The 25,856-nt window shown below is 42.4% G+C and overlaps 1 protein-coding gene across 6 annotated transcripts in view; it reads left to right on the top strand.

Moving 5' to 3' along the window:
• The window catches only part of inpp4b (inositol polyphosphate-4-phosphatase type II B), a 940,291-nt gene that overhangs the window by 700,463 nt on the left and 213,972 nt on the right, over positions 1–25,856 (top strand). For all 6 annotated transcript variants that reach the window (XM_072584130.1, XM_072584129.1, XM_072584133.1 and 3 more), the window contains one exon: positions 2,862–2,934. In XM_072584130.1, coding sequence (XP_072440231.1) covers positions 2,862–2,934 — 73 coding nt within the window. The remainder of the gene's footprint in view (positions 1–2,861; positions 2,935–25,856) is intronic.

The following is a 25,856-nucleotide window of genomic DNA, read 5'->3' as shown; positions in this document are numbered from 1 at the left end:
TACTTTTCCCTACTCTGACCCTATTTGTTTATGAAATCTTTGGTTTTTATATTCTGCGCTTCCCTGTCACATTGTCTTTATCATTACTGTCTAGGTACCCTTTGTCCTTTTTCTTAATTTTGATTTAAAGTCCTCTGCATAATTCTGTTTGATCCACCAGGATACAGGGCCTAGAGTAGCTGATTTGAAATGTGTTTGATGAACAGCTCCTTCTTACTGCTGCTAGTATGCCACAAGTGGAAACCCAATTCTTCATCACCAATATATGAGCCTTACATTCAACTCTCTAACTCTTTTTATTACCCTATGCCAGTTTGTTCATGGGCCCAATAGTAAACTAGCCATTATTGACTTTGTGCTTTTTAATTTAGCCCCGTTACAGTGACTAAAACACTTGACTAAAACACATTTAACTGTGTAGTCTGTTTCCTCTGGTGGTGTGGAGTGAGAAGGTCAGAGAGAAGTGAGCGTGTGATTGGAATTAGAGTGAGGCAATCAAGTGATGTCAGTGAACACTTTGCACAAAGGAGGGAGCAATTGTCAAACTTTTTTTGGTAAGTTGTTGAGGCCATGTCATTTGAAAATTTCAAAATTGAGAGCAATATATTTTTGTTTGACAGGAGTGTTAAGCATTTCAGAACAAAGGCAGATAAGTAGATGGAATTAATACAAGAATCAGCAATCATTTGACGAACCTCTTGTGGGTCAGTGATAGTGTCCCTACCCCTGGACTGAGAGGTCCATCTGCTCCAGACGTGTGTAATAACATCTCTGAACAGGTTGATTAGAAAAATAGGTTAATTATTTTAAAAATCAGCAATCATCTGATGAAATACTGGAACATTGTCAAGCACTGAATTGTCTTTTCCTGTTCTTCTTTTCCTTTCTTTTTGCTAGTCCAGTTATTCTCCCCATTTGGTGATGGTCAAGCAGCTTGCTGTTCATTCCTCAGTGATATGAAATTATATCCTGGTTGTGAGATTGTCCGCTTTTTTAAACAAAAAAAAATGTAACCCAATGTGCTTAGAGAAAAGGGAGGATCCTTTGCTGAGTGTATCCCAGAGTTTATTCGCATTTTTACTAAAAAGATTGATGCAGTCTAGTATTGATTATGATGATGGTGAAAAGCCATGTCAAAACTAATGGAATTTTACTCCAAACAATAGAAAGCTCACATTTTCCTTGCAAGTGGAGTTCTGTAAAAGCAAAAAAAATCTGTTTTGAGACAATCAGGGAATGATTCTTTCCATGTTTCAGCGAAATGACTGATGGCAGATTCTTTATTCAGCTGCCAACTGAATCACAATGATTATGGCTGTTCAAGCTTTCATCCCAGTTCTATACAACATAATTAATCTCAGCCAGGCTGCAGTGGGGTTTCTATAGTTGGGTGTTTGGTGAGGGTACAATTAAGCAAGGTTTACATTTACAATTCCTGCTCAGAGGCTGGAATTGAAATCTGTCTTTGTTGACACTGGGTAAGGTTTATTACCCAGTTGTCGAGGAGGCAAAATAAATTTCAATTAACAGGTTTTGGCCATACACGTGAGAGAAATTAATTCCTGTAGTGTGGTTATAAAGTGCTCTGGAAATTAACAATTTCTTGAAATTACGGTAATGAATTCAGTTACCATATTTTCATTTTGCAAAAGTTGAATGTGATAGGTACTTGCCTTATGAGTTTTTCTGATGATTGTTGAGATATTAATGTTTCTCAAAAGAATTTATCAAGACAACAATGCTGTAACAGCATAATTAAGGAAGTAATCATTATAGGTGCCAATAACGCACACAACACTAGATTGTTGTGAATTTGCTAACATGTCTGGAGATTGTTTTAAAATTACATATTTACAGACACCAGTACATTGCTGCATATATTGATGCATAGCTTCACATGGTTAAAAGAAAGAGACATTTTAATGCAGAAACTGTAAATATCACTTGCCTGCTAGATATATCAAATTGAAATATGAAATGTTATGATAGTTTATTCCATGAAAATAATTCCTTTTAGCAAGTTCAGTTGGAGATAGGGAAAAATTAGAAGGAAAGAAGTACAAATATCTCACCAATTGTCTTGACAATGGATGCCAAAACATTTTTAATTTAATTTAATATTAACATGAATGACATTTAAGTTTATTACAGAATAGGATTAAAATAAATTTTAAATATTTTATCCCAAAAATTGAGATGTTTGCGACCTTTGTAAAGTACATTGTGCACTATGACTGAAATCGAATGGTATTTGAAAATAAATTTGCTTAAAAATATAAGGCTGGATATTGTAACATTAGCATCTGAAAGCTTCACAAATCTGTTTGGCATTCTTCTGGCATCTCTACAGGGCCTTTATTCTATTGAAATGCATTAGTATTTGGAATGAAAAATGGATAGTATTTTGTTAGAATAGAATAGAATGCCATTAGGCCCAGCAAATCCACACTGACCCTCCGAAGAGTATCCACCCAAACTTATTCCCCCTACCCTATTACTCTACATTTACCCCTGGCTGATGCACCTAACCTACACATCTCTGAACATTTTGGGCAATTTAGCATGGCCAATTCACCTAAGCTGCACATCTTTGGATTGTGGAAGGAAACTGGAGCACCTGGAAGAAACCCACGCAGACACATGGAGAATGTACAAACTCCACACAGTCATCTGAGGCTGGAAGTGAACTCCGGTCCCTGGCGCTGTGAGACAGCAGTGCTAACCACTGAGCCATTGTGCTGCCATGTCATTCAAATGCACACAGGATTCATTTCTCTAATATCACAGTGATAATTTCTTGTCTGATAATCTTTTATATTTGTAGGATTATAATGATGTCCCTGTAATCTCTTCTTTACTAGCCAACTTCTTTTTGTGGAAATCTGTTGCACAGAAGTATTAAAGACCCTGAAAATTCCTCACTTCTTGATTCAGGTATGTTTGTTCTTAATTTGTTTATTTAAAATTGATTGAAGAACCATTATACATACCCAAATCATTTATTTGATGGCATCTATTGAATAAAATGAGCATTTTTGGTGGTTATGCAAATATATTTTGCCAAATATGACAGTTTGGCATGTTTCTTCTTTGCCTGTCTTCCATTCATGGGACTTGCATCACTGAAAATACCATAACGCATTTACATTTAAGGCATAATGGTTTCTATGTTCCAATTATTAATTTATTATTAGAACCTACTCCAGCACATCATATTAAAATGTCTTATCTTCAACTGCAGGCATAGAAAATAGATATATAGGAGTAGGCCATGTGACCCCCCTCGAACTTGCTTCTCCATTCAGTATGATCATGGCTGATCATCCAGCTCGATACCTTAATCCTGCCCTCCTTCCATATTCTTTGGTCCCTTTCACCACGAGTTATACCTGCCTCCTTTTGAAAACGCAATGTTTTGGCCTCAACCACTTTGTGATAGTCAATTCCACAGGCTCACCATTCTCTTTCTGGGTGAAGAAATTTGTCCATATCTCAGTCCTAAAAGGTTTACCCCATCTTAAGCTGTGTTCCTAGTTCTGGATTCCTCCACCATTGAGAATGTCCTCCCTGCATCAAAGCTGTCCAGTCCTGTGAGAATTTTGTATGAAATACCCCTTTATTTTTCTAAACTCCACTAAATCAATCCTAACAGACTCAATATTTTCTCAAGGGTCAGTTCTGCTATCCCAGGAGACAGTTTTATAAACCTTTGCTGCAGTCCTTCAATATCAAGAGCATCCTTCCTCAGATAAGGAGACCCAATCTATACACAGTATTCAAGATATAGCTCAACCAATGTCCTGTATAATTGTAGCAAGAGATCCTTGTTCCTGTACTTGAATCCTCTTGCTGTGAAGGCCAACATACATCTTGCGTTCTTTACTATCTGCTCCATGGGGAGGTGATGGCCTCGTGGTATTATCGCCGAATTGTTAATTCAGAGACACTGGTGTCCTGGGGTCCTGCCACAGCAGATGGTGTAATTTGAATTCAATCAGAATCTGGAATTAAGAATCTAATGATGACCATGAATCCATTGCCGGTGGTCAGGAAAACCCCATTGGTTCACTAATATCCTTTAGGGAAGGAAACTGCCATCCTTACCTGGTTTGGCCTACATATGATCCAGACCTACAGCAATGTGGTTGACTCTGAGACTACCCTCTGGGCGACTAGGGATGGGCAATAAATGCTGGCCTAACCAGAGGCGCCCACATCCCATGGGTGAATAAAGAAAAACCTGCACATTTATTTCCAGCAACTGGTGCATGAGGACACCCAGACCCATTCCTTCTCTCAATTTATAGCCATTGAAGTTAAAATCAGCATGCCTATTTTTGCTACCAAAGTGGATAACCTCACATCTGCCATGATTTACCCACTCACACTGCAACACCTTTGCATCCTCCTACAGCTAACCCTTCCACAAGATTTATGTTATCTGCAAATTTTGAGATATTACATTTAATTCCCTCGCATATTGTGACTAGCAGGGTCCTAGTAATGATCCCTGAGGTATCTCATTAGTCACTGCCTGCCAATCAGAAAAAGAACCATTTATTCCTACTCTTTGTTTTCCTGTGTGCCCAACAATTTTCTATCCATGTCAATTCACTATTCTCAATCCCAAGTGCTTTAATTTTACACATTAGTTTGTAATGTAGAACTTTGTCAAAAGCCTTATGGTAGTCCACATAAACCACAACCACAGACTCTCCCAAACAGCTCTACTGGTTGCATCCTTGAAGAATTCCAGAATGCTGTATTTGTTAAGCATGATTTCCCTTTTGTACGGCCATACTGACTGAGGATGATTCTGCCAATGGTTTCTAAGTGCTCTGATGTAAAATTCTTGATAATAAGCACTAGCATCATCTCCACTACTGACTTCAGACTCACTGGTATATAATTCCCTGTTTTCTCTCTCCCTCAATCATTAAATAGTGGAGTTATATTAGCTACCCTGTAGTCTGTTGGAGCTGTTCCAGGGTCTAAAGAATATAGAATGACGACCAACAATATAGCTACTATTTCTAGGGCCACTTTCTTAAGCATTCTGGGATGTAAAATATCAGGCCCTGCGGATGTATCAGCCTTCATTCCCAAACATTTCTCAAAGCATTCCTCTACTAATACAGATTTCCTTCAGTTCCTCTCTCTCACTAAACCCTGTGGTCCCCATTATTGGCTAGAGGGCTTAATTATACACGAGTTTTTCTCAGTTTTTAACTTATTTGCTAAAGGGGTAGAGTTGAAAAGAAATACTCCCGCCACAACCCTCTGCTCTATGTGTACCGTTATATATTTCTTCCGAGGAAGAATCACCCCAACAATGTTGGGCGGCATGGTGGCACAGTGGTTAGCACTGCTGCCTCACAGTGCCGGAGACCCGGGTTCAATTCCCGCCTCAGGCGACTGACTGTGTGGAGTTTGCACATTCTCCCCGTGTCTGCGTGGGTTTCCTCCGGGTGCTCCGGTTTCCTCCCACAGTCCAAAGATGTGCAGGTTAGGTGAATTGGCCATGCTAAATTGCCCGTAGTGTTAGGTAAGGGGTAGATGTAGATGTAGATGTAGGGGTATGGGTGGGTTGCGCTTCGGCGGGTGTGGTGTGGACTTGTTGGGCCGAAGGGCCTGTTTCCACACTGTAAGTAATCTAATCTAATCTAATATAATCTAAACTAGTTGCTGATATTTTTCTTGCCTGGGGAAACTCCATTCAAAGACCCCCCTACTGGGTCCATCATGTGCCTGGCCTCCAGCTGAGACCTCCAACCCACAAAGATGATGACTGTATATCTGTTGATAGAGAACAGCAGCCAGGAAGCCTTGAATACTTCACCTGAGGGGCATAGAGATTAAAGAAAAATGTTTAAATTTGCCATGCTATTTTCAGCCAGCTCGTGGGCACCCCATGGTCAGTGATGCTGCACAATACACGTTATAGTGACATATGTGCCCCCGTACAACAATTTCCAAGAAATGGACTGAATTGAAAATGGAATATGAGACAATACATCCCTTCCTCTTGAAAATGTTACCCTCCGGTCAGATATCAAAACCTGGTATATGTGATGCTTCTGCAAGATTTATGTTATATGAATAAAGTAGGGTTCTGATAGATTCTAAGAAGAAGGTTGATTGATAACAATCAGGAATGGCTGATGTCAAAACCAACACAATTACAGTATCCATCTGTGGGTGAAGCAGCTAGTTTTTTATTTCTGATGGCATGGTTTCCAATTTCAGCTGCCCCATGAGCCGAAGACCCATGCCTGAGAGCTGCTGGCCACTGCTGGGCTCCAGACAGCAAGCAGTCCCTCTTGTTAAAATGCTGGAGCCACAGAACAAAGATTTGTCTGTCACATTGTGGCAGGGATGGGAGAGGAAGCCAAGAAGTTGGCATCCCACGGTACGCTAATTTTGGGAAGGGTTACTGATCTCAAAAGGAGCCAGTGATGGAGGTTCCCCTCATTTGCTCCCCACCTGACACCCATGTTCAATGGTTTCCTTTGTCCCCAAGCCGCTTCACGCCTCAGTATTTAGATCTGGATGATAAGTGGCCTTTACATGGCCACGTGGAGAATTTGAGCTGAAAAATGTGTTGCGGAAAAGCGCAGCAGGTCAGGCAGCATCCAAGGAGCAGGAGAATTGACGTTTTGAGCATAAGCCCTTCTTCTCCTGCTCCTTGGATGCTGCCTGACCTGCTGCGCTTTTCCAGCAACACATTTTTCAGCTCTGATCTCCAGCATCTGCAGTCCTCACTTACTCCACGTGGAGAATTTTACAGGTTCCTCACATGCAAATCAGAGACTGGGATCCCAGAGAAGTCTGTCCAGGGGTAAGATTCATTGTTTGATAGTTCACAGAGAACCCAGAATTTTTCCTGGCTCACATGTCTTGAAGATATTTGAAGCTTGCCCTCATTTCAAAGAGAGAAAAATGTACTATTTCTGTACACTGGTATTATTCATCTCAAACTTTAAATATTATTCAAGAATTCAAGGCCATCTGTTGGAGAAGTTTTAAATTCTGTATTGAATCAATAATTTATTCACATTAGTAAGGGCTGTTGGTTTCCTTTGTAAAGTTGTCAAACATCTCAGCCATAAAGGTAGTAGTCATGACACAACAGTTCTGCCTTCAGGAGAATAATTCAGTTCTACTCACCAAATACATAAATCTATCAGAATATATACTGATATATTATTGTATATAATTCCAACGTTATCAGTTGAAATAAACTGATTCAGTCTAACTTCTTGACACATTATAATGTTGTAGTACAATTCAAGATGTGAAGTTTGTTAATTCTCAGACACTTCTCATCAGACAATTTCACTCTTGCGGTTTGTGAATTAGTTCTTTTGATTGACAGATGAAAATATTAGCTCAGTGAGTTGAATTTGTTTTCTGATTAAGGGAAGGATTTGCAATACAATTTGTTGTTTACTGTTACCGGTTACTTTTTTCCCTGCATAAAATAATTACTCTTTATGAGCACTGAAGGTGAGAAGACAAAGCCGTGAAGAATTTTCCAATGCTCAAGCCATTCAACCAAGTAAACCTCTGAGATTAAGCACAAACCAGTTTTTTTTTGTTATTTAATTGACCACTTAAGGGCCTCAGCTGGGTCCTGGGTTAGCTGACAGAGGGAAGGATGTGATTCTCATCCAAATTAATGAGTACCTATCAGGCACAATACTTTATTACAGTACATTTATAGAAAATGGCAACAGAATTTTTTAATCATGAGAATGCTTTGATAATACATTAAATAATATTTAGATTATCTGTTTATCTCAATGGGTAAGTGCACCAAATTCAACAAATTGAAATGGAGTTGAAATGTCAGAAATTTGGTTATTGATTTATCCTGAAGGTGTTCTTCTTAGCTGCACTTCCTTATTAGTGGGCAAGGAGAAGCTAATGGAATGCTGCCTTTATACCAAGGTCTAAAGTACAAGGGCAGTCATAGAGGTCTACAGCACCAAAAAAGGCAATTCAGCCCATTGAGTCTGCGCCAGTCAAAAATAACTACCTAATCCCACTTCTCATCATTTAGCCCATAGTCTTGCATGCCTTGGCATGGCAAGTGTACATTTAAATATTTCTTCTTTGGTAGGAGGGTTTCTGCCTCTACCACCCTTCCAGGCAATGAGTTCTAGTTTCCCACCACCCTCTGTAAGGTAGAAGCCATGCTATCCAGGGGAAGGGGGAAGGTAGATAGAAAATAACTATATCCCCTGGTTTGGAAGCCTGCAACTCAAGGCATACTTTAGACTCATTGCCCACCTCCACCCTCCAAACTGGCCAATTATCAAATAGGCACAGAGCTCAGAATTGTTCAAAGAGAGCGTGAGACTGGGACTTTCTTGACTTATCACTGCTTTTATGATTTATTTGAGAAACCAACTGGCTGAGAGGGGCCACTATGTTCTTCGGGACATAGCCCTTTAATTGAGAACCTTTTTGCTTTGCACCATTGTTTTAAATAAAGATTATTTTATTCCAGTTTGCTAGTACAGTGAGCACTTAAATATTAAAATGTGAGGACAAGGCGAGCCTTTGTACTTGTGCTTTGTATTGGCACAACTGTAGCAGCACCATAGTGCGTACACCCACCAGAAGGGAGGTGAGCAGGATTGTAGGCCTTGCATCGAGCAAAGAGGAGGCAAAATAAGGAACAGTCATCTTGAAGAATGCTCCTCAGTTCTGTCACATCCTATCTGATATCAATAGATGCTTTATTCCCTCACTATCCCTAAAGTCCTGGGTCTCATCATGTTGCGGTTGTATGGGATGTTGGTGAGGCCTCTTCTGGAGTACTGTGTCCAGTTCTGGTTGCCCTGTTATTAGAAGGATATTATTAACCTGGAGAAGGTCAGAAAGGATTTACCAGGATATTGCTGGAAATGGAAGGTTTGAGTTATAAGCAGAGACTGGATAGGCTGGGACGTTTCTCACTGGAAACTAAGAGGTTGCGGGGTGATCTTATAGAGGATCATGAGGATATAGATAAGGAGAATGGGAGGTGTCGTTTCCCTAGGGTGGGAGATTTCAAGACTAGGGGTTATATTGTTAAGGTGAGAGGAGGAAGATTTTAAAGACACGTGGGGGCAACTTTTTTGCAGAGTGGTTCATTTGTGGAATGAACTTCCAAGGAAGTGGTGGATGCAGGTAAATTTACAACATTTAAAAGACATTTGGATAATTACATGAATGAGAAATGTTTGGAGGGATATGGGCCAAGTGCAGACAGCTAGGACTAGTTCAGTTCGAGATTATGTTTGGCATGGTCTGGTTGAACCAAAGGTTCTGCTTCCGTGCTGTATGACTCTATAACATTAGGTTCCTTTGCTGCACTATTAGGATTGCTCAGCTTCCTCAGTGACTGTTTTTCCACAGTTGTAGGCTGCACAAATCCAAGCATTTCCCTTCCATCTCAATAAAGAATTAAATTTTCCACATCTCAGTTGTGCATTTCAGCAGTTCTTGGCATTGTGTGACTGCAGCACTTGTAACAACAGTGTAAGTGATTGCATATTTACAGAAGTAAAGAACAGTTACACGTAATGAACACACAATACCCCATATGTGTTCAAAACATTTTCATCTTTTGTTGCTGACCACTGTGTCCAGATGCTGCCCTGACATCCCCAGATGAGGTGGCGAGAGCCTATTCACTGGTATACCCTGATGCTGTGATAATTAGAGGGCCTAGGCAGCCTGCTGAAAACTTCCTGCACAGATTCAACTGCACTCTGCTTGGGCCAATGTGTTTTAAACAATGGCATCACTGGTAGTGGGGAAGTACAGAGGCAGGACACCTTTGGCATGTTCTCAAATGATGCTGCACAGGCTCTTGACTGGTGCTTCTCCTTGCTGTGGGTCCCTGCTGGAACTTCCCTGTATCCCTGATATTAAGGGGCATCTGAAGTGAGTAGAAGTTTGCAAATCTCCCTCTCATCTTACTCTCCTCCACAGAATGCAGGTGTGAGCGTATGTCTCAATCCACTGGCTGTTCTGGACCTGACTGTCCAAGGTGATTGTGAGCTTTCCTTGGTGATAGCCAAGCACGACATGCCAAGCCACTATAGTAGACAGAATTTTGATAGACTCCTCTATCTTCCACTCTAATCAAGTTAGTGCTTCTAGAATCTCTACGTGTTTATCATGTCACTTATGGCTGTGTACAGAAGCACATCATCTGCATGGGGCTGAGCACACCTCTGAGTAAAAAAAGTCCTCAGACAACGCTTCTTCCACTGGCTGCAGACCTATGTCAGTGTGGCACCACCAGACTGTGCCCTGCATCTCTTCTAGATAATGGACACAATGAGGGGATGTCTCTGTGCTGGTGGAGTTAGCAGTTAAATGCTGTGCCAGTCTCTCTTCTGATGTTTCAAAGACAATAGATTCTCAGAAGTGGTGGAGCAGGATGTGACCTTCATCCTCATCTTGTGGTTGCCAGTACCTGTGTGGAGATGGAAAGGAGTATGTTGGGATAAACACACAGTCCCTTACATAGAACAATGTCTGACACTGCCTATACATCCAAGACCAGCAGACTGCAATGTTTTTTTATTGTAACAATCCTGTTTCCTAATCAGTATAGAATGGTCACAATCCATCCCTATCTGATATATGGCCTAATCTTCAAAAGGGCTGATGATTTGAAACTTTGGCACTCCCACATTGGTTTGGGTCTCCTCTCTCATGTTGTGGAGTTAGTTATTCCACAAACCCAAACAAAAAGATGGATTGTGATGGCAATGGATGCATGAGAGCTTTATAATCATGCATTGATTGTGTAAGCATCTGAATCCTGTAAGGATTCTTGCAAGTAAGTGGAAGCACAATGCCCAGAACGAACACTTACATCATGAAGTGACTGTAAAACCTTTAGGCCAAATCTTCTATGGAATACTGAGGCTTGCAGGTCTAGGGCAGTGGTCCAGTTAATCTGAGCAATGACCTTAAGTGTGTCAAATGTGCCACTTACTATTGCATAATGTATGAGATTTTAATGCTCTTCCTGCAGTGGATCTTGTTTCTTTTCTAAGCATGACTTGTGCTGACCTTCTCTGCAACCTCTCTCCCTAGACTGACTGCATACTATCATGTCTGGGAAGAGTAGCTCCCTTTTTTGCTGGATGGCCTTGGGACATAACTTCCATCAAGGCATTGCTAAACAGAGGGGCCAGGTTTTTGTCTGACCTGAGACTTGGTGGGGATGGTGAGAAGCAATGCTCAGACTTGCAAGATGTGAAGTCTTCTTGAGTTGGTCTTTAAATATGGCGCTAGAACCTTTGACCTCAGAAGATGCTGATAAGAGTGCAACCTTCCTGCCTGCCGGGTCGACAATTCACAACTCAACTTGCTTAACAACTTGTAGGCACTTGTGTTGAAATAAAAAGAGCTTGAGTTCATGAGAAATTTTGGGTCTTGGGCGCGGCAGAATTAACTACCTTTAATGTGCCCAATACTATTCTTTGACTCTGAAACTCCTAACCATTTAAGGATGAATAGCATTTAATAGCTGTATAAAGTCGATTGTCCATGTTACGTCTTTCAGGGACGAGCTGCCAAACCACATGCTAATCGGGCATTAGCATGGCCACCAGAAGACCGTTGCGAAGATTCAAGACCCTTAGGGGTTCTGTATACGATCTGCTAGCCAATCAGAAGCTGGCATTCTGACATCCAGCAATGCCACTGAGGAGGCGGTGGCTTTTGTTGGAAGAGCACCCCCCTAATGTCATTCTTTTGTCACCCTGGGAAAGAGGAGATTCTACCTATGTTGCCTAGTTCATGAGATAAACACAGAATGAACAGCAGTTTATTTCCTTATTTGTGTTTTCTAATGTTCAAAATTTAAAATAATCTTTATTTTTTGGACTTCTTTGAAGCAGCTTTCCTTTAAAATTCTGCATATACAAGGTTGGATATTATTTAACAATGTTTTTGGGTTCTATTTGCATCCCAAATTTGGACACTAAACAATGGGGAAAGATACTGTCTAGTTACTGTGTGCACGGGTCGTAAACTTGTCCTTTTAAATGCACATTTAAGATTTCATTGCAGAAAATCTTTGCATGCTGAGCTGAGTTTTAACTCTCAGGTATGGTGGATTGCAGACTCTGCCTCCTCTCCTCCATTGTAAGTCTACTTGGAAACTGTCATTTTACAAAATCACATCTATTCCTTTCTTTCAAAAGCATAGTTTTATATATATTTGATAACAGTTGATGGAAATGTCAGATAAGGAAGGACACCACTTTGACTGGGACAACACATCCATCCTATAAGATAAGCCAGAGACATGCACAAGAATTCCTAGAAGCATGGCATTCCAACCGGAACTCTATCAACAAATGCATCAAGTTAGACCCCCATCTACCACCCCCTGAGAAAAAGATCATCGCCACAGGAAATGACATCATCAACCCAAAGAAACCCAAGCATATAAATAGAAAGCAAGAATTATCAGCAGTGCTTCGCCCGGAGGCTTACTGAAGATATTACCGAGTAGGGTGACGAAGTGTCTGGAAATGAACCTTCCAGCTCAGCGAGCAAACCTACATCCAGAAGGAATTTGACGCTGGCCACCCTTTCGGCCTCACTTCCATTGATGTAGATGGAGGCATATTCTCTTTTTCTCACTAAAGTCAATGATCAGTTCTTTAGTTTTTCTGTCGTTGAGAGACAGATTGTTCTCATTGCACCATTTCAATAAACCCTCTATCTCCCTTCTGTATTTTGACGCGTTGTAGTTTGATATATGTCCTACTACAGTGGTGTCATCAGTGAACTTAGAGGTGGCGTTCATTCAGAATTTGGCAACGCTATCTGGGTGTACGGGGAGTACAATAGGGCGCTGAGGATGCATCCTGCAGGGCGTCTTGTGTTGCGTATTATTGTGGAGGTGATGCAGCTATCTATCTTCACTGAATGCAGTCTGTGGGTCAGGAAACTGAGGATCCAGTTGCAAAGGGGGGAGCCAAGACCAAGGTCACGGAGTTCTGAGATCAGTCTGGAGGAGATAATGGTGTGAAGCAGAGCTGTAGTCAATGAGCAGGAGACTGATGTAAGTATCCTTGTTGTCCAAATTTTCCAGGAATGAATACAAGACTAAGGATAAGGCATCCACTGTGGACCTGTCATGTTGATAGGCAAATTATAGGGGATTGAGGTCGGCTGGGAGAATGGAGTTAATGTGGGCCGTGATCAGCATCTTGGATTGTTGAAGTCAGAGCCACTGAGCGGTAATCATTAAGGCATATTGCATGTGCTTTCTTAGGTATCTCTGCCCACAGAATCTGAGTTGACCAGGGACACCATCCATGCCCACCTTTCCTTGAGTTGATTTCCATATGACGTCTGCAGCAATGACCAAGGGAAAGGTATGTCTGGGGCAGGCATCACCATCCTGCTGGCATTCTACTTAAACCGAGCATAGAAAGCATTGAGCACATCAGGGAAGGATATGTCTTTATCTGCCGTCTTGCTTTGCTTCATTTTGTATCTCATAATGTTGTTTAGGCCTTGCTGTTGGCGGTGGGAGTCTGTTTGGTAGCTGAAGGATGAGTAAACTGACCATAACACCGTAGTACAAGGAGCCATTCAAGATGGGAGAGAAAAAAGAAATGCAGTTGTAAATGGGAATAGTATAGTCAGGGGAATAGACACTGTTGTTTGTGGTCAGGATCAAAAGGCCCAAAGGCTGTGTTGGTTGCCTGGTGCCCAGATCCAGGATATTTCATCTGGGTGCAGAGGAAGTTGTATGGAAGGGGAAAGATCCAGATGATCTGGTCCAATGATATAGGTAGAAAGACAAAAGAGGTTCTGCGGTGAGAATATGAGCAGCTCAGGGCCAAATTAAAAGGCATAATCAAAAGGATCATAATCTCTCAATTACTACCTGAGCCACAGGATCAGCAAGATTAAAGAGGTGAAAGCACAGCTGAAAGATTGGTGTGAGAGAAATGGCTTCAATTCATGGGACATTCACACTAGTACTGGAGAAGGAGGGAGCTGTTCTGATGGGATGGGCTTCCCCCTCACCTCATTCCAAGGCCCCAAAGGAGTCTTCCACATCCAAGTTTCACCTGCACTTCACACGTTATTTATTTGTATCCGTTGCTCCCGATGCGGTCTCCCCTACAGTGGGGAGACCGGATGCCTTCTCACAGAGCACTTCAGAGAACATCTCTGAGATATCTGCACCAATCAATCCCATCGCCCCATGACTGAATATTTCAACTCCCCCTCCCACTCTGCCATGGACACGCAGGTCCTGGGCCGCCTCCATCACCACTCCCTCTCTATCCAACGCCTCAATAGGTAGAGAGGGCATAGCAGAGATTAAAGTTTCCAGAACATGTATTAGCCCATGGAACATGGAAAAAGCCAGGAATCCAAATTTAGGCACAATACATAAAGGACTACTATGAGAGTTTGCAGTCAGACTGAAGGTGTTATACTTAAATGTATGTAGTATGCAATACAAGGTAAATGGGTTTGCAGTGCAGATTGAAATTGGCAGGTACTATTTTGTGGATATCACAGTGACATGACTGCAAAGTGTTTAAGCTTGGAAATAAATATTCAAGGATACACGTGCTCCTGAAAGGACAGGCAGTTGGGAAAAGGGAGTGGGTTGCCTAATTAGTAAAAAAAGGAAATTAAATCGATAGCAAGAAATGACATAGTGTTGGAAGAATCTGTGTGGGTAGACTAGAGGAACTGCAGAAGAAAATATGACCCCAATGGGAGTTGTTTACAGACCTCCTAGCAGTAGTCAGGACGTAGTGCAGAAAATAAATCAGGAAATAGAAAAGATATTTGAGAAAGGCATTATTACAATAATTGTGGGGAACTTCAATTTGCAAGTGAACTGAGAAAATTTAGATTGGTAGTGGATCTCAAGGAAAGGAATTCATGCAATGGTTTTCAGGGCAGCTTGTGGTAGAGCCCACTGGGGAGCAGACAGTTCTGGATTTGGGACTTGATTCTAGAGCTTTTAATGTGAAGGAACCCCCAGGGGACAGTGACTAATATATTATGGTAGAATTCACCCTGCAGTTTGAGAGGGAGAAACTGGAGTCAGATGTAACAATATTACAATTAAGTAAAGGTAACTACAAAGACCTGAGGGAGGAGCTGACCAATGTTGGTTGGTAGGGAGCCCGAAGTGGTGGCAGGAGTTTCTGGAGGTAATTTGGGAGGCACAGTAAAAATTCACCCCAAGAAAGAAGAAACTTACTAAGCTGATGATGAGCCAACTATGGCTAACAAGGGAAGTCAGGGATAGTATAAAAACAAACAAAAAGCATACAGTGTGGTGTAGACTAGTGGGATGTCAAAGGTTTGGAAGCCTTTAAAAAGTATAACTAAAAATGCAATAAAAGGAAAGAAGATAAAACAGGAGGATAAGCTAGGTAGCAATATAAAAGAGGTTTATTGAGATATCTAAAAGGTAAGAGAGAGGAAAGAGTGGACCACTAGAAAATGAGGCTGGAGAAGTAGTAATGGGGTGCCAAGAAAAAGCAGAGGAACTGAGTAGGTACTTTGCATCAGTTTTCACCAGAACTTCAAGAAGGTTGGGGGTAGAGATGTGAATATAGTGATCATCACTGAGGAGAAGGTGCTGGGGAAGCTGAAATGTATGAAGGTAGATCAATCATCCGGATGGACTGCACTCCAGAGTTTTGAAGGAGAGAGCTGAGGAGATTGTAGAGACATAGGTGGTGACCTTTCAGGGATCACTGGTAAACTTAGGTAAAAGTTAAGATTAAAAATGGCAGGAGATCTCAGACCCGTGTTATGCACCTCTTGCTCAATGTGGGAGCTCAGGGACACAGCTGGTGTCCCTGGCTCCTTCATGTGCAAGACGTGTGTCCAGCCGCATCTCTTGTTAGACCGTATTACAGCTCTAGAGCTGTGGATGGACTCACTTTGGAGCATACGTGATGCTGAAGGGATTCTGGATTAGTGGTGCTGGAAGAGCACAGCAGTTCAGGCAGCATCCAAGTAGCTTCGAAATCGACGTTTCGGGCAAAAGCCTTCATCAGGAATAAAGGCAGTGAGCCTGAAGCGTGGAGAGATAAGCTAGAGGAGGGTGGGGGTGGGGAGAAAGTAGCATAGAGTACAATGGGTGAATGGGGGAGGGGATGAAGGTGATAGGTCAAGGAGGAGAGTGTGGAGTGGATAGGTGGAAAAGAAGATAGGCAGGAAGGACAAGTCCGGACAAGTCTAGGGGACAGTTACTGAGCTGGAAGTTTAGAACTAGGGTGAGGTGGGGGAAGGGGAAATGAGGAAGCTTTTGAAGTCCACATTGATGCCCTGGGGTTAAAGTGTTCTGAGGTGGAAGATGAGGCGTTCTTCTTCCAGGCGTCTGGTGGTGAGGGTGCGGCAGTGAAGGAGGCCCAGGACCTCCATGTCCTTGGCAGAGTGGGAGGGGGAGTTGAAATGTTGGGCCATGGGGTGGTGTGGTTGATTGGTGCGGGTGTCCCGGAGATGTTCCCTGAAACGCTCTGCTAGGAGGCGCCCAGTCTCCCCAATGTAGAGGAGACTGCATCGGGAGCAACGGATACAATAAATGATATTAGTGGATGTGCAAGTAAAACTTTGATGGATGTGGAAGGCTCCTTTAGGGCCTTGGATAGAGGTGAGGGAGGAGGTGTGGGTGCAGGTTTTACAGTTCCTGCGGTGGCAGGGGAAGGTGCCAGGATGGGAGGGTGGGTTGTAGGGGGGCATGGACCTGACCAGGTAGTCGTTTTTACCTACCTGATGCTGAAGGGGTCATGGATAGCATGTTTAGTGAATTAGTCACACCACAGATCAGGATTGCTGAAGGAGAAAAGGAATGTGTGACCAAAAGGCATAGAAAGAGCAGGAAGGCAATGCAGGTGTCCCATCTGGCCATCTCCCTCCAAAACACTTATACTGTTTTGGACACTGTTAGGAGAGATGGCTCAGCAGGGGAAGGCAGCAGTAGCCAAATTCATGGCACCATGGCTGGACAGGAGGGCAGGAAAAAGAGTGGAAGGGCTATAGTCATAGGGGATTCAATTGTAAGGGAAGTAGACAGACTTTTCTGTGGTCAAAAACGAGACTCCAAAATGACGTGTTGCCTCCCAGTTGCACGGGTCAGGGATGTCTCCGATCAACTCCAGAAAATTCTCAAAGGGGAGGGTGAACAGCCAGTTGTCGTGGTGCATATAGGCACCACAGATATTGTTTTAAAAATGGGGTGAGGTTATACATGAAGAATTTAGAGAGTTAGGAACCAAGTTAAAAAGTAGGATCTCAGAGGTAGGTCTTTCAGAATTGCTATCAGTACCACGTGCGAGTCAGAGTAGGAATTATAGCATATTCATTATGAATGTGTGGCTTGAGAGATGGTGCAAGAGGGAGGGGTTCAGATTTTTGGGACATTGGGACCGGTTCTGGGGGAGGTGGGACTATTACAAATTGGACGGGCTACACCTGGGCTGGAGTGGAACCAATGTCCTTGGGGGGGCTTTTGCTAATGCTGTTGGGGAGGGTTTAGACAAATGTGGCTGGGGTGTGGGAACCAAATGAGGAGGTTAGCGGACAGGAAGGAGATAGTAATTAAAGCCCGTAAGGAGCTAGATAATGAAGTCAGCGTGACTAAGGGGAAGAGTAGGCAGGAAGTGGCAGATGGATGCAGAGGGACAGGTGGTCTGAGGTGCATTTGTTTTAAGAAGTCACGTAGGTAAGGCAGATGAACTTAGGGCTTGGATCGGTACCTGGGAGTATGATGTTATTGCTGTAACTAAGACTTGGTTGAGGGAGGGGCATGATTGGCAACTAAATATCCCAGGATATGGATACTTCAGGTGGGATAGAGAGGGAAGTAAAAGGGGAGGAGGAGTTGCAATACTGGTCAAAGAGGATATCACAGCTGTGCTGAAGGAGGGCACAATGGAGGACTTGAGCAGTGAGGCAGAATGGGCAGAGCTCAGAAATAGGAAGGGTGTGGTAACAATGTTGAGGCTGTAATACAGGTCTCTTAACAGCGAACTTGAGATAGAGGTACGAATATGCAGAGAGATCATAGAAAGACGTAGGAATAACAAAGTAGTGGTGATAGGAGATTTTAATTTTCCCAACTTTGACTGGGATTCACTTAGTGTTAGAGGATTGGATGGAGCAGAATTTGTAAGGAGCATCCAAGAGGGTTTTCTAGAGCCGTGTGTAAGTAATCCAACTCGTGAAGGGGCCATACTGGACCTGGTGTTAGGAAATGAGCCTGGCCAGATGGTTGAAGTTTCAGTGGGGGATTACTTTAGGAATAGAGATCACAATTCCATAAGTTTTAGGATACCCATGGACAAAGATGAGAGTGGTCCTAAAGGAAGAGTGCTAAACTGGGGAAGGTCAACTATATCAAACTTTGACAGGAGCTGGGGCATATAGATTGGGAGCAACTGTTTGAAGGGAAGTCAACGTTCAATATGTGGGAGGCTTTTAAGGAGAGGTTGATTAGAGTTCAGGAGAGGTATGTTCCTATGAAAATGAGGGATAGAAATGGTAAGATTAGGGAACCATGGATGACAGGTGAAATTGTGAGACTAGCTAAGGGGGAAAAGGATGCCTACATAAAGCCTAAGTGACTGAAGTCAAATGAAGCTTTGGAAGAATATTGGGAATGTAAGACCAATCTGAAATGAGGAAATAAAAGGGTAAAAGAGGTCATGAGATATCCTTAGAGAGCAGGGTTAAGGAAATCCCTAAAGCCTTTGCTTCATATATAAGAAGCAAGAGGGTAAGTAGGGAAAGGGTGGGCCCACTCAAGGACAAAGGAAGAAAGATTTGTGTAGAGGCAGAGAAAATGGGTGAGATTCTTAATGAGCATTTTGCATTGGTATTTACTGAAGAGAGGGACATGGCAGATGTTAAGGATTGGGATAGATCTTTGATTACTTTAGGTCAAGTCAGCATAAGGAGGGAGAAGGTGTTGTGTATTCTAAAAGGCATTATGGTGGACAAGTCCCCAGGACTAGATGGGATGTATCCCAGGTTGTGGAGGGAAGCAAGAGAGGAAATAGCTGGGGCTGTAACAGATATCTTTGCAGCATCCTCGAAAACCAGGGAGGTCACAGAGCTGGAGACTTGCTAATGTTGTCCCCTTGTTTTAAGAAGGGTAGCAGGGATAATCAAAGTAATTATAGACCTATGAGCCTGATGTCAGTGGTAGGGAAGCTATTAGAGAAGATACTAAGGGATAGGATATATACCCATTTGGAAGAAAATGGGCGTATCAGTTATAGGCAACATGGTTTTGTGCAGGGAAGGTCATGTCTTACACCTAATAGAGTTCTTTGAAGAGGTGACAAAGTTGATTGCTGAGGGAAGGGATGTGGATGTCATAACATGGACTTGAGTAAGGCATTTGATAAGGTTCCCCATGGTAGGCTGATGAAGAAGGTGAAGTGGCAGGGTGCTTTGGCTAGATGGATAGAGAACTGGTTGGGCAACAGGAGACAGAGAGTAATAGTGGAAGGGAGCTTCTCAAAATGGGGACCTGTGTCCCAAGGGGATCTGTGCTGGGACCACTGTTGTTTGTGATATACATAAATGATTTGGAGGAAGGTGTAGGTTGCCTTATTAGCAAGTTTGCAGATGACATTAAGATTGGTGGGGTACCAAATAGTGAAGGGGACTGTCAGAAGACAGCAAAATATAGACAGATCGGAGAGTTGGACAGAGAAATAGCAGATGGAGTTCAATCCAGACCAATGCAAGATGATGCATTTTGGAAGGTGCAATTCCAGAACGAACTATACAGTAAATGGAAAAGTCCTGGGGAAAATTGATGTTCAGAGAGATTTGGGTGTCAGGTCCATTGTTCCCTGAAAGTAGCAACACAGGTCAGTAGAGTGGTCAAGAAGGCATACAGCTTGCTTTCCTTCATCGAATGGTAGGAGTTCAAGAGTTGGCAGGTCATGTTACAATTGTATCAGACTTTGTTTCGGAATATTGCATACAGTTCTGGTTGCCACATTACCAAAAGGATGAGGATACATTTGAGACGGTGCAGAGGAGGTTCACCAGGATGTTGCCTGGTATGGAGGGTGCTAGCTATGAGTAGAGATAGAGTAGATTAGGATTATTTTCTTTGAAAAGAAGGTGGTTGATGGGGGACCAAATTGAGGCCTACAAAATCAAGTGCAGACAGAATGGATAGCAAGAAGTGTTTTCCCGGAGTGGAGGACTCAATTACTAGGGGTCACGAGTTCAAAATGGGAGGGGAAAAGTTTAGAGGAGATATATGTGGAAAGTTCTTCATGCAGAGGGTGATGAGTGCCTGGAATGCATTGTCAGCGGAGGTGGTAGGGGTAGGAACGATAGCGTCATTTGAGATATATCAGGATAGATACATGAATGGGCAGGGAACAAAGGGATCCAGATCCTTAGAAAATAGATGGCAGATTTAGATAGAGGATATGGATCGGCCCAGGCTTGGAGGGCTGACGGGCCTTTTTCTGCACTGTAATGTTCTTTGTTCTTTTGGAGTCAGGGAGAGCCGGAGGACTGGAAAATGGCTAATGTAACACCCCTGTTAGGGAAGGGAGGGAGGCTGAAGGCAGGAAACTATAGGTCTGTTAACTTGACCTCAGTCATTGGTAAGAGTTTAGAGTCTATCATTCAGGGTTAGATTGCAGGGTACTTGGTTATGCATGGTAAAACAGGGCTGGGTCAACATGGATTTGTCAAGGGGAGATAAAGCTTAACAAATCTGATAGAATTCTTTGAAAAGGTAAGAAGCAAACAATGAATAATGCAGTGCAGGAACAGGCCCTTTGGCTCTCCAAACCTGCGCCGAAACATTGTACCCTTCCATATTTAAACTGTCTTTGCTTACAGGATCCATTGCCCTCTATTCGCTTCCTATTCAGGTATTCACCTTGGTGCTTCTTGAATGCTGCTATGGTGTCTGGTTCAACCAACTCCTCTGACGGCGCATTCCAGACACTCACCACCCTTTGTGTGAAAAATATGCCTCCTACAGCTCTTTTAAACTTCTCCCCATCTCACACCTTGAAGCCGTATCCCCTAATCATTGACTCTTCCACCCTGGGAAAAAGCCTCAGACTTTCCACTCTGTCTTTCCACTCTATTAGGGGTTTAGATAGGGTTGACCATGAGAACCTTTTTCCATGTATGGAGTCAGCTATTACGAGGGGGCATAGCTTTAAATTAAAGGGTGGTAGATATAGGACAGATGTTAGGGGTAGATTCTTTACTCAGCGAGTCGTGAGTTCATGGAATGCCCTGCCAGTAGCAGTGGTGGACTCTCCCTCTTTATGGGCATTTAAACGGGCATCGGATAGGCATATGGAGGATAGTGGGTTAGTGTAGGTTAGGTGGGCTTGGATCGGCGCAACATCAAGGGCCAAAGGGCCTGTACTGTGCTGTATTTTTTCTGTGTTCTACGTCATTCGCAATCTTATAAAGATTTATCAGGTCGCCCCTTAACCTTTTGCGATCCAGTGAAAACAAACCCAGTTTATCCAACCTTTCTTCATAGCTGAAATCACCCATACCAGGTAAACTTTTTCTGTACCCTCTCCAAAGCATCCACATCCTTCTGGTAGTGTGGTGACCAGAACTGTATGCAGTATTCCAAGTGTGGCCTAACTAAAGTTCTATAAAGCTGCAGCAAAACTTATCTATCCTTATACTCAATGCCCTTTCTAATGAACAAGCATGACATATGCCTTTGTTACTACCTTATCAACCTGCACTGCCATCTTCACTGATATGTGGACCTATACACCCTGATTTCTCTGCATATCAATAGTCCTAAGGGTTCTATTCACTGTACAGTTTCCACTTGTATTTGACCTTCCAAAATGCATCACCTCATATTTGTCCAAGTTAAACTCTATCTGCCGTTTTCTGTCCATGCCTCCAACTGATCTATATCCTGTTATATCCTCTAGCGATCCTCCTTGCTATCTTGCAACTCTGCCAATCTTTGTATTTACTGCAAACTCACTACATTTTCCTCCAAATCATTTATGTAGATCATGAATAGCAGCGATCCTAGCACTGATCCCTGTGGAACACCATTAGTCGCAGCACTCCATTCTGAAAAGCATCCTTCCACTGCTATCCTCTGTTTCCTATGACTAAGTCAGTTCTGTATCCATCTTGCCAGCTCATCCCTGATATCATGTGACTCCACATTGCCATGAGGGACCTTGCCAGAGACTTTACTGAAATCATGTAAACAACATCAACTGCTTTTCCCTCAACAATCATTTTCATCATCTCCTCAAAAACCTTGATCAAGTTTGCAAGGCACAAACTCCCCTGCACAAAACCATGCTGTTTATTGCTAATCAAGCCATTTGTTTATATATGTTTATAGATCTTGTCCTTGAGAGCCTTTTCCAATATGTTCCCTACCATTGATATAAGGCTCATAGGCCTGTAATTTCTAGGATTATCCCTGTTACCCTTTTTAAACAATAGGACAACATTAGCTATTCTCCAGTCCTCTGGGACCTCACCTGTGGCCAAAGAGGATACAGAGATATCTGTCAATGCTCCAACAATTTGTTCTCTTGCCTCCCTCAACATTTTGGGATAATACCATCAGGACTAGGGGACTTATCTACCTTAATACTTTATAAGACACACAATATCTGTTCCTATCTAATAGCAACCTGGTTTAGAAACTTGACACTCCCTTCCCTGAGATCATTCTCTCCCAATTCCTTCTCTGCAGTGAATACTGATACAAAATATTCATTTAAGACCTCACCTACCTCTTTTGGCTCCACACATGCATTCCCTCCTTTGTCGTTGAGTGGGCCAACCCTATTCCTGGCTACCTTCTTGCTTTTTTTATATAAAAAGCATTGTGACTCTCCTTAATCCAACAAGTTAGGTAAAGTTGACATGATCTATTGGATTTCCAGAAGACCTTTGATGAGTTTCCATACAGGAGGCTGCTAAATATTAAAGAGCCCATGGTATTAGGGGCAAGGTACTGACATGGATAGAGGATTGGCTGACTGGCAGAAGGCAGAGAGTGGGGTAATTGGGGTCTCTTTCAGGATGGCAAGTGATGAACGGAGTTCTGCAAGGTTCAATGCTGGGACCATAACTAATCACATTATATGCTAATGATCTGAATGAAGAAACTGAATGCATTATTGCTACCTTTGCAGATGACACAGAGAGGTGGAGGGTCAGGTAATGTTGAGGAATCAAAAAGGCTACAGACTGACTTAGACCTGCTATCAGAATGGGCAAAGAAGTGGGAGGTGGAATACAGTGTTGTAAAGTGTGGGGTTATGCACTTTGATAGGAAGAAGAAGCATAGATTATTTTCTCAACAGACAAAGGCTTCAGAAATCTGAAGCACAAAGGGATGTGGGAGTCCTAGTTCAGGATTCTGTTAAGGTTCGCTTGGCAATTAGGAAGGCAAATATAATGTTAGCATTAATTTCAAGAGGGTGAGAATTCAAAAGCAGAGATGTACTGCTGAATCTGTATAAGACTCTGGTCAGACCACAGTTGGAATATGTTTTGGGTCCTGAGTCTTAGGAAGGATATGTTGGCATTGAAGGGAGTCCAGAGGAGTTTTGCAAGAATGAATCTGGGGCTGCAGGGTTTGTCATATAAGGAGTGGTCAAAGACTTTGGCTCTGTACTCAATGGAGTTTAGAAGGATGAGAATGGATGTCATTGAAACTTACAGAAAACCGAGAAGTCTGGATAGAGTGGGACTTGGAGAAGATATTTCCTTAATAGGAGAGATTCTGACCTGAGAGCACAGCTTCAGTGATGGAATAACCTTAAAGAACAGAGATGAGGAGGAATTTCTTCAGCCAGAGAGTGGCTAATCTATGGAACTCATTACTGTGAAAGTTAATGGAAGCCAAGTCATTGAGTGTATTTAAGGCAGAGATAGATGGGTTCATGATTGATAAATGGATTAATGGTTATAGGAAAAGGCAGGGGGATGGGGTTGAGAAACATATCAGCCATGATAGAATAGCAGATTAAGCCAATGGGATGAATGGCCTCATTCTGCTCTTGTATCTTGTGGTTTTATGGTTATTCTGGCATTACTGGCAAGGAAAACTCTTGAAGAAACTATGCAACAGGCCAGAGAGCATTCAACTTTGATGGAGCATTGACAGGAAATGCTCAAGAGGAGAGTGATCCATTGGTCATGACACTGTTCAGACAGTTTTTAAAAAGTAGTAAGAACAGGTAATCATCGTGGCCAGTGCCCGTCGTCTAGCCCTGAGGACCTGGAAACAGTGAAAATCAGTGTAAGAAGTTTAAAGACAAGTGGTCATGGTCAGAGAATCCATTTTAAGCCTTATACTCTGCTCCATTCTCTTCTTGATGGTAAACTGTGGTTGTAGGCGTATGTCAATTATAACACACATTTTTATCTGTATTTATTTAAAGAGATAAAAATTCCAAATGTACATCTCAATGCCTAGCAAGCATGCTTTCAGTCTGTTCCTTTGCAATGAAGCATAATTGTTAATGTATCTACCACCTGAATACAATGAAAGGATTCTTTCTGTAAAACGATTCAACAGTTGATAAATTATAATAACTTATTAATGGTCAATTTTAAGAATTTCTTTTCTCCCTCACAATGTTTCAATTGGAATAGTCAAACTGTGACCTTTTCTCACTGCATCTTTTGTAAAGTTTACATTATTTTCCCAAGAAATTGTTTTATATATGGAATTCAGTAAATTGTACAACCTTCTGTTGACATCTTAAACAGAATTTTACTTAAAATATTTGAGAAATAAAGTCGCACTGCCTCGACAACAGCCAGTGTTTCAGCAGCCATAGCATTTTTGATGACTCCTTTTTATGCTAATGGGCAGCATTTCCCTTTCTCACCCATAAGAAATCTTATTAATTAATTTTGTGTTGATGGGCACCAATGACAGGGACAATGACAAACCCACTGTGGCTGTTTCAAGACCTCCAACCTGATTTACCCCTAATTACACACTTACCTGGTTGGAATCAGAGTTCTCATCATGGTCAGATAAAGTTTTCTCCCTGACAGCCTGTCTATTGTGTATTAACAATGACACTGGGATTAGTGATCGTTGTCAGTGCTGGCGGACCATGCTACAGCTAGGAGTGAAGGTAGATAAAATGCCTTCAACTAGGGCCGGTCAATGAGGTTGCAGGAATGGTGTGAAGAAAGGAGTTTTAGTTTTAATAGTACACCTTTTGTCAGGGGGGTGGGGGAGCAGTATGTGTGTGTGTGGCGGGGGAGTGTGTGTATGTGTGTATGTGTGTGTGCGTGTGAGGTGTGGGGGAGGGGGTTCTTCACCCTGGGAAGCCCTTGCCAAGGAATTTCTTCATTCTTGCTCAAATAGGAGAGACCCGCCTCCAGGTCACAAGCATGCATTGTCCACATTATGTGATTCTTGCCAAGCTGTACACAAGGCCTTTAAGAAGCCACTTAAGGGCTTCAATTTTCTCCAGGCTGGAAGACCATTTTCTACCTTTCTCACCTCAAACTTAGTCAAGTGAGAGTTGGGAAAATGGTTGGGTCTTTATCCTCCGCCTTTCCATACAATTATATGGGCTCCCAACATTCAGTGCAGGTCTGATGGGAAGCATTAAATTCTGCCCATGAAACCAACTGCACTAGAGTAGAGTAGCATGCAAACCATCGCTAACAATAACTGATTTCATGTTCATTGAGGAAGAGTGGGAACTTCATTAGGTGGTTCTCCAGATTTTTTTCAATGTTTGGTTTGCCCTTAAAATCATCTTTAGATCATTTCATGGTAGTGCTTAAGTACAATACAACAAAACTAG

Source organism: Chiloscyllium punctatum, chromosome 14, assembly GCF_047496795.1.
Source record: "Chiloscyllium punctatum isolate Juve2018m chromosome 14, sChiPun1.3, whole genome shotgun sequence".
Taxonomy (NCBI): domain Eukaryota; kingdom Metazoa; phylum Chordata; class Chondrichthyes; order Orectolobiformes; family Hemiscylliidae; genus Chiloscyllium; species Chiloscyllium punctatum.
Note: the sequence above shows the minus strand (reverse complement) of the source record. Positions and strands in the feature narration are given on the sequence as shown.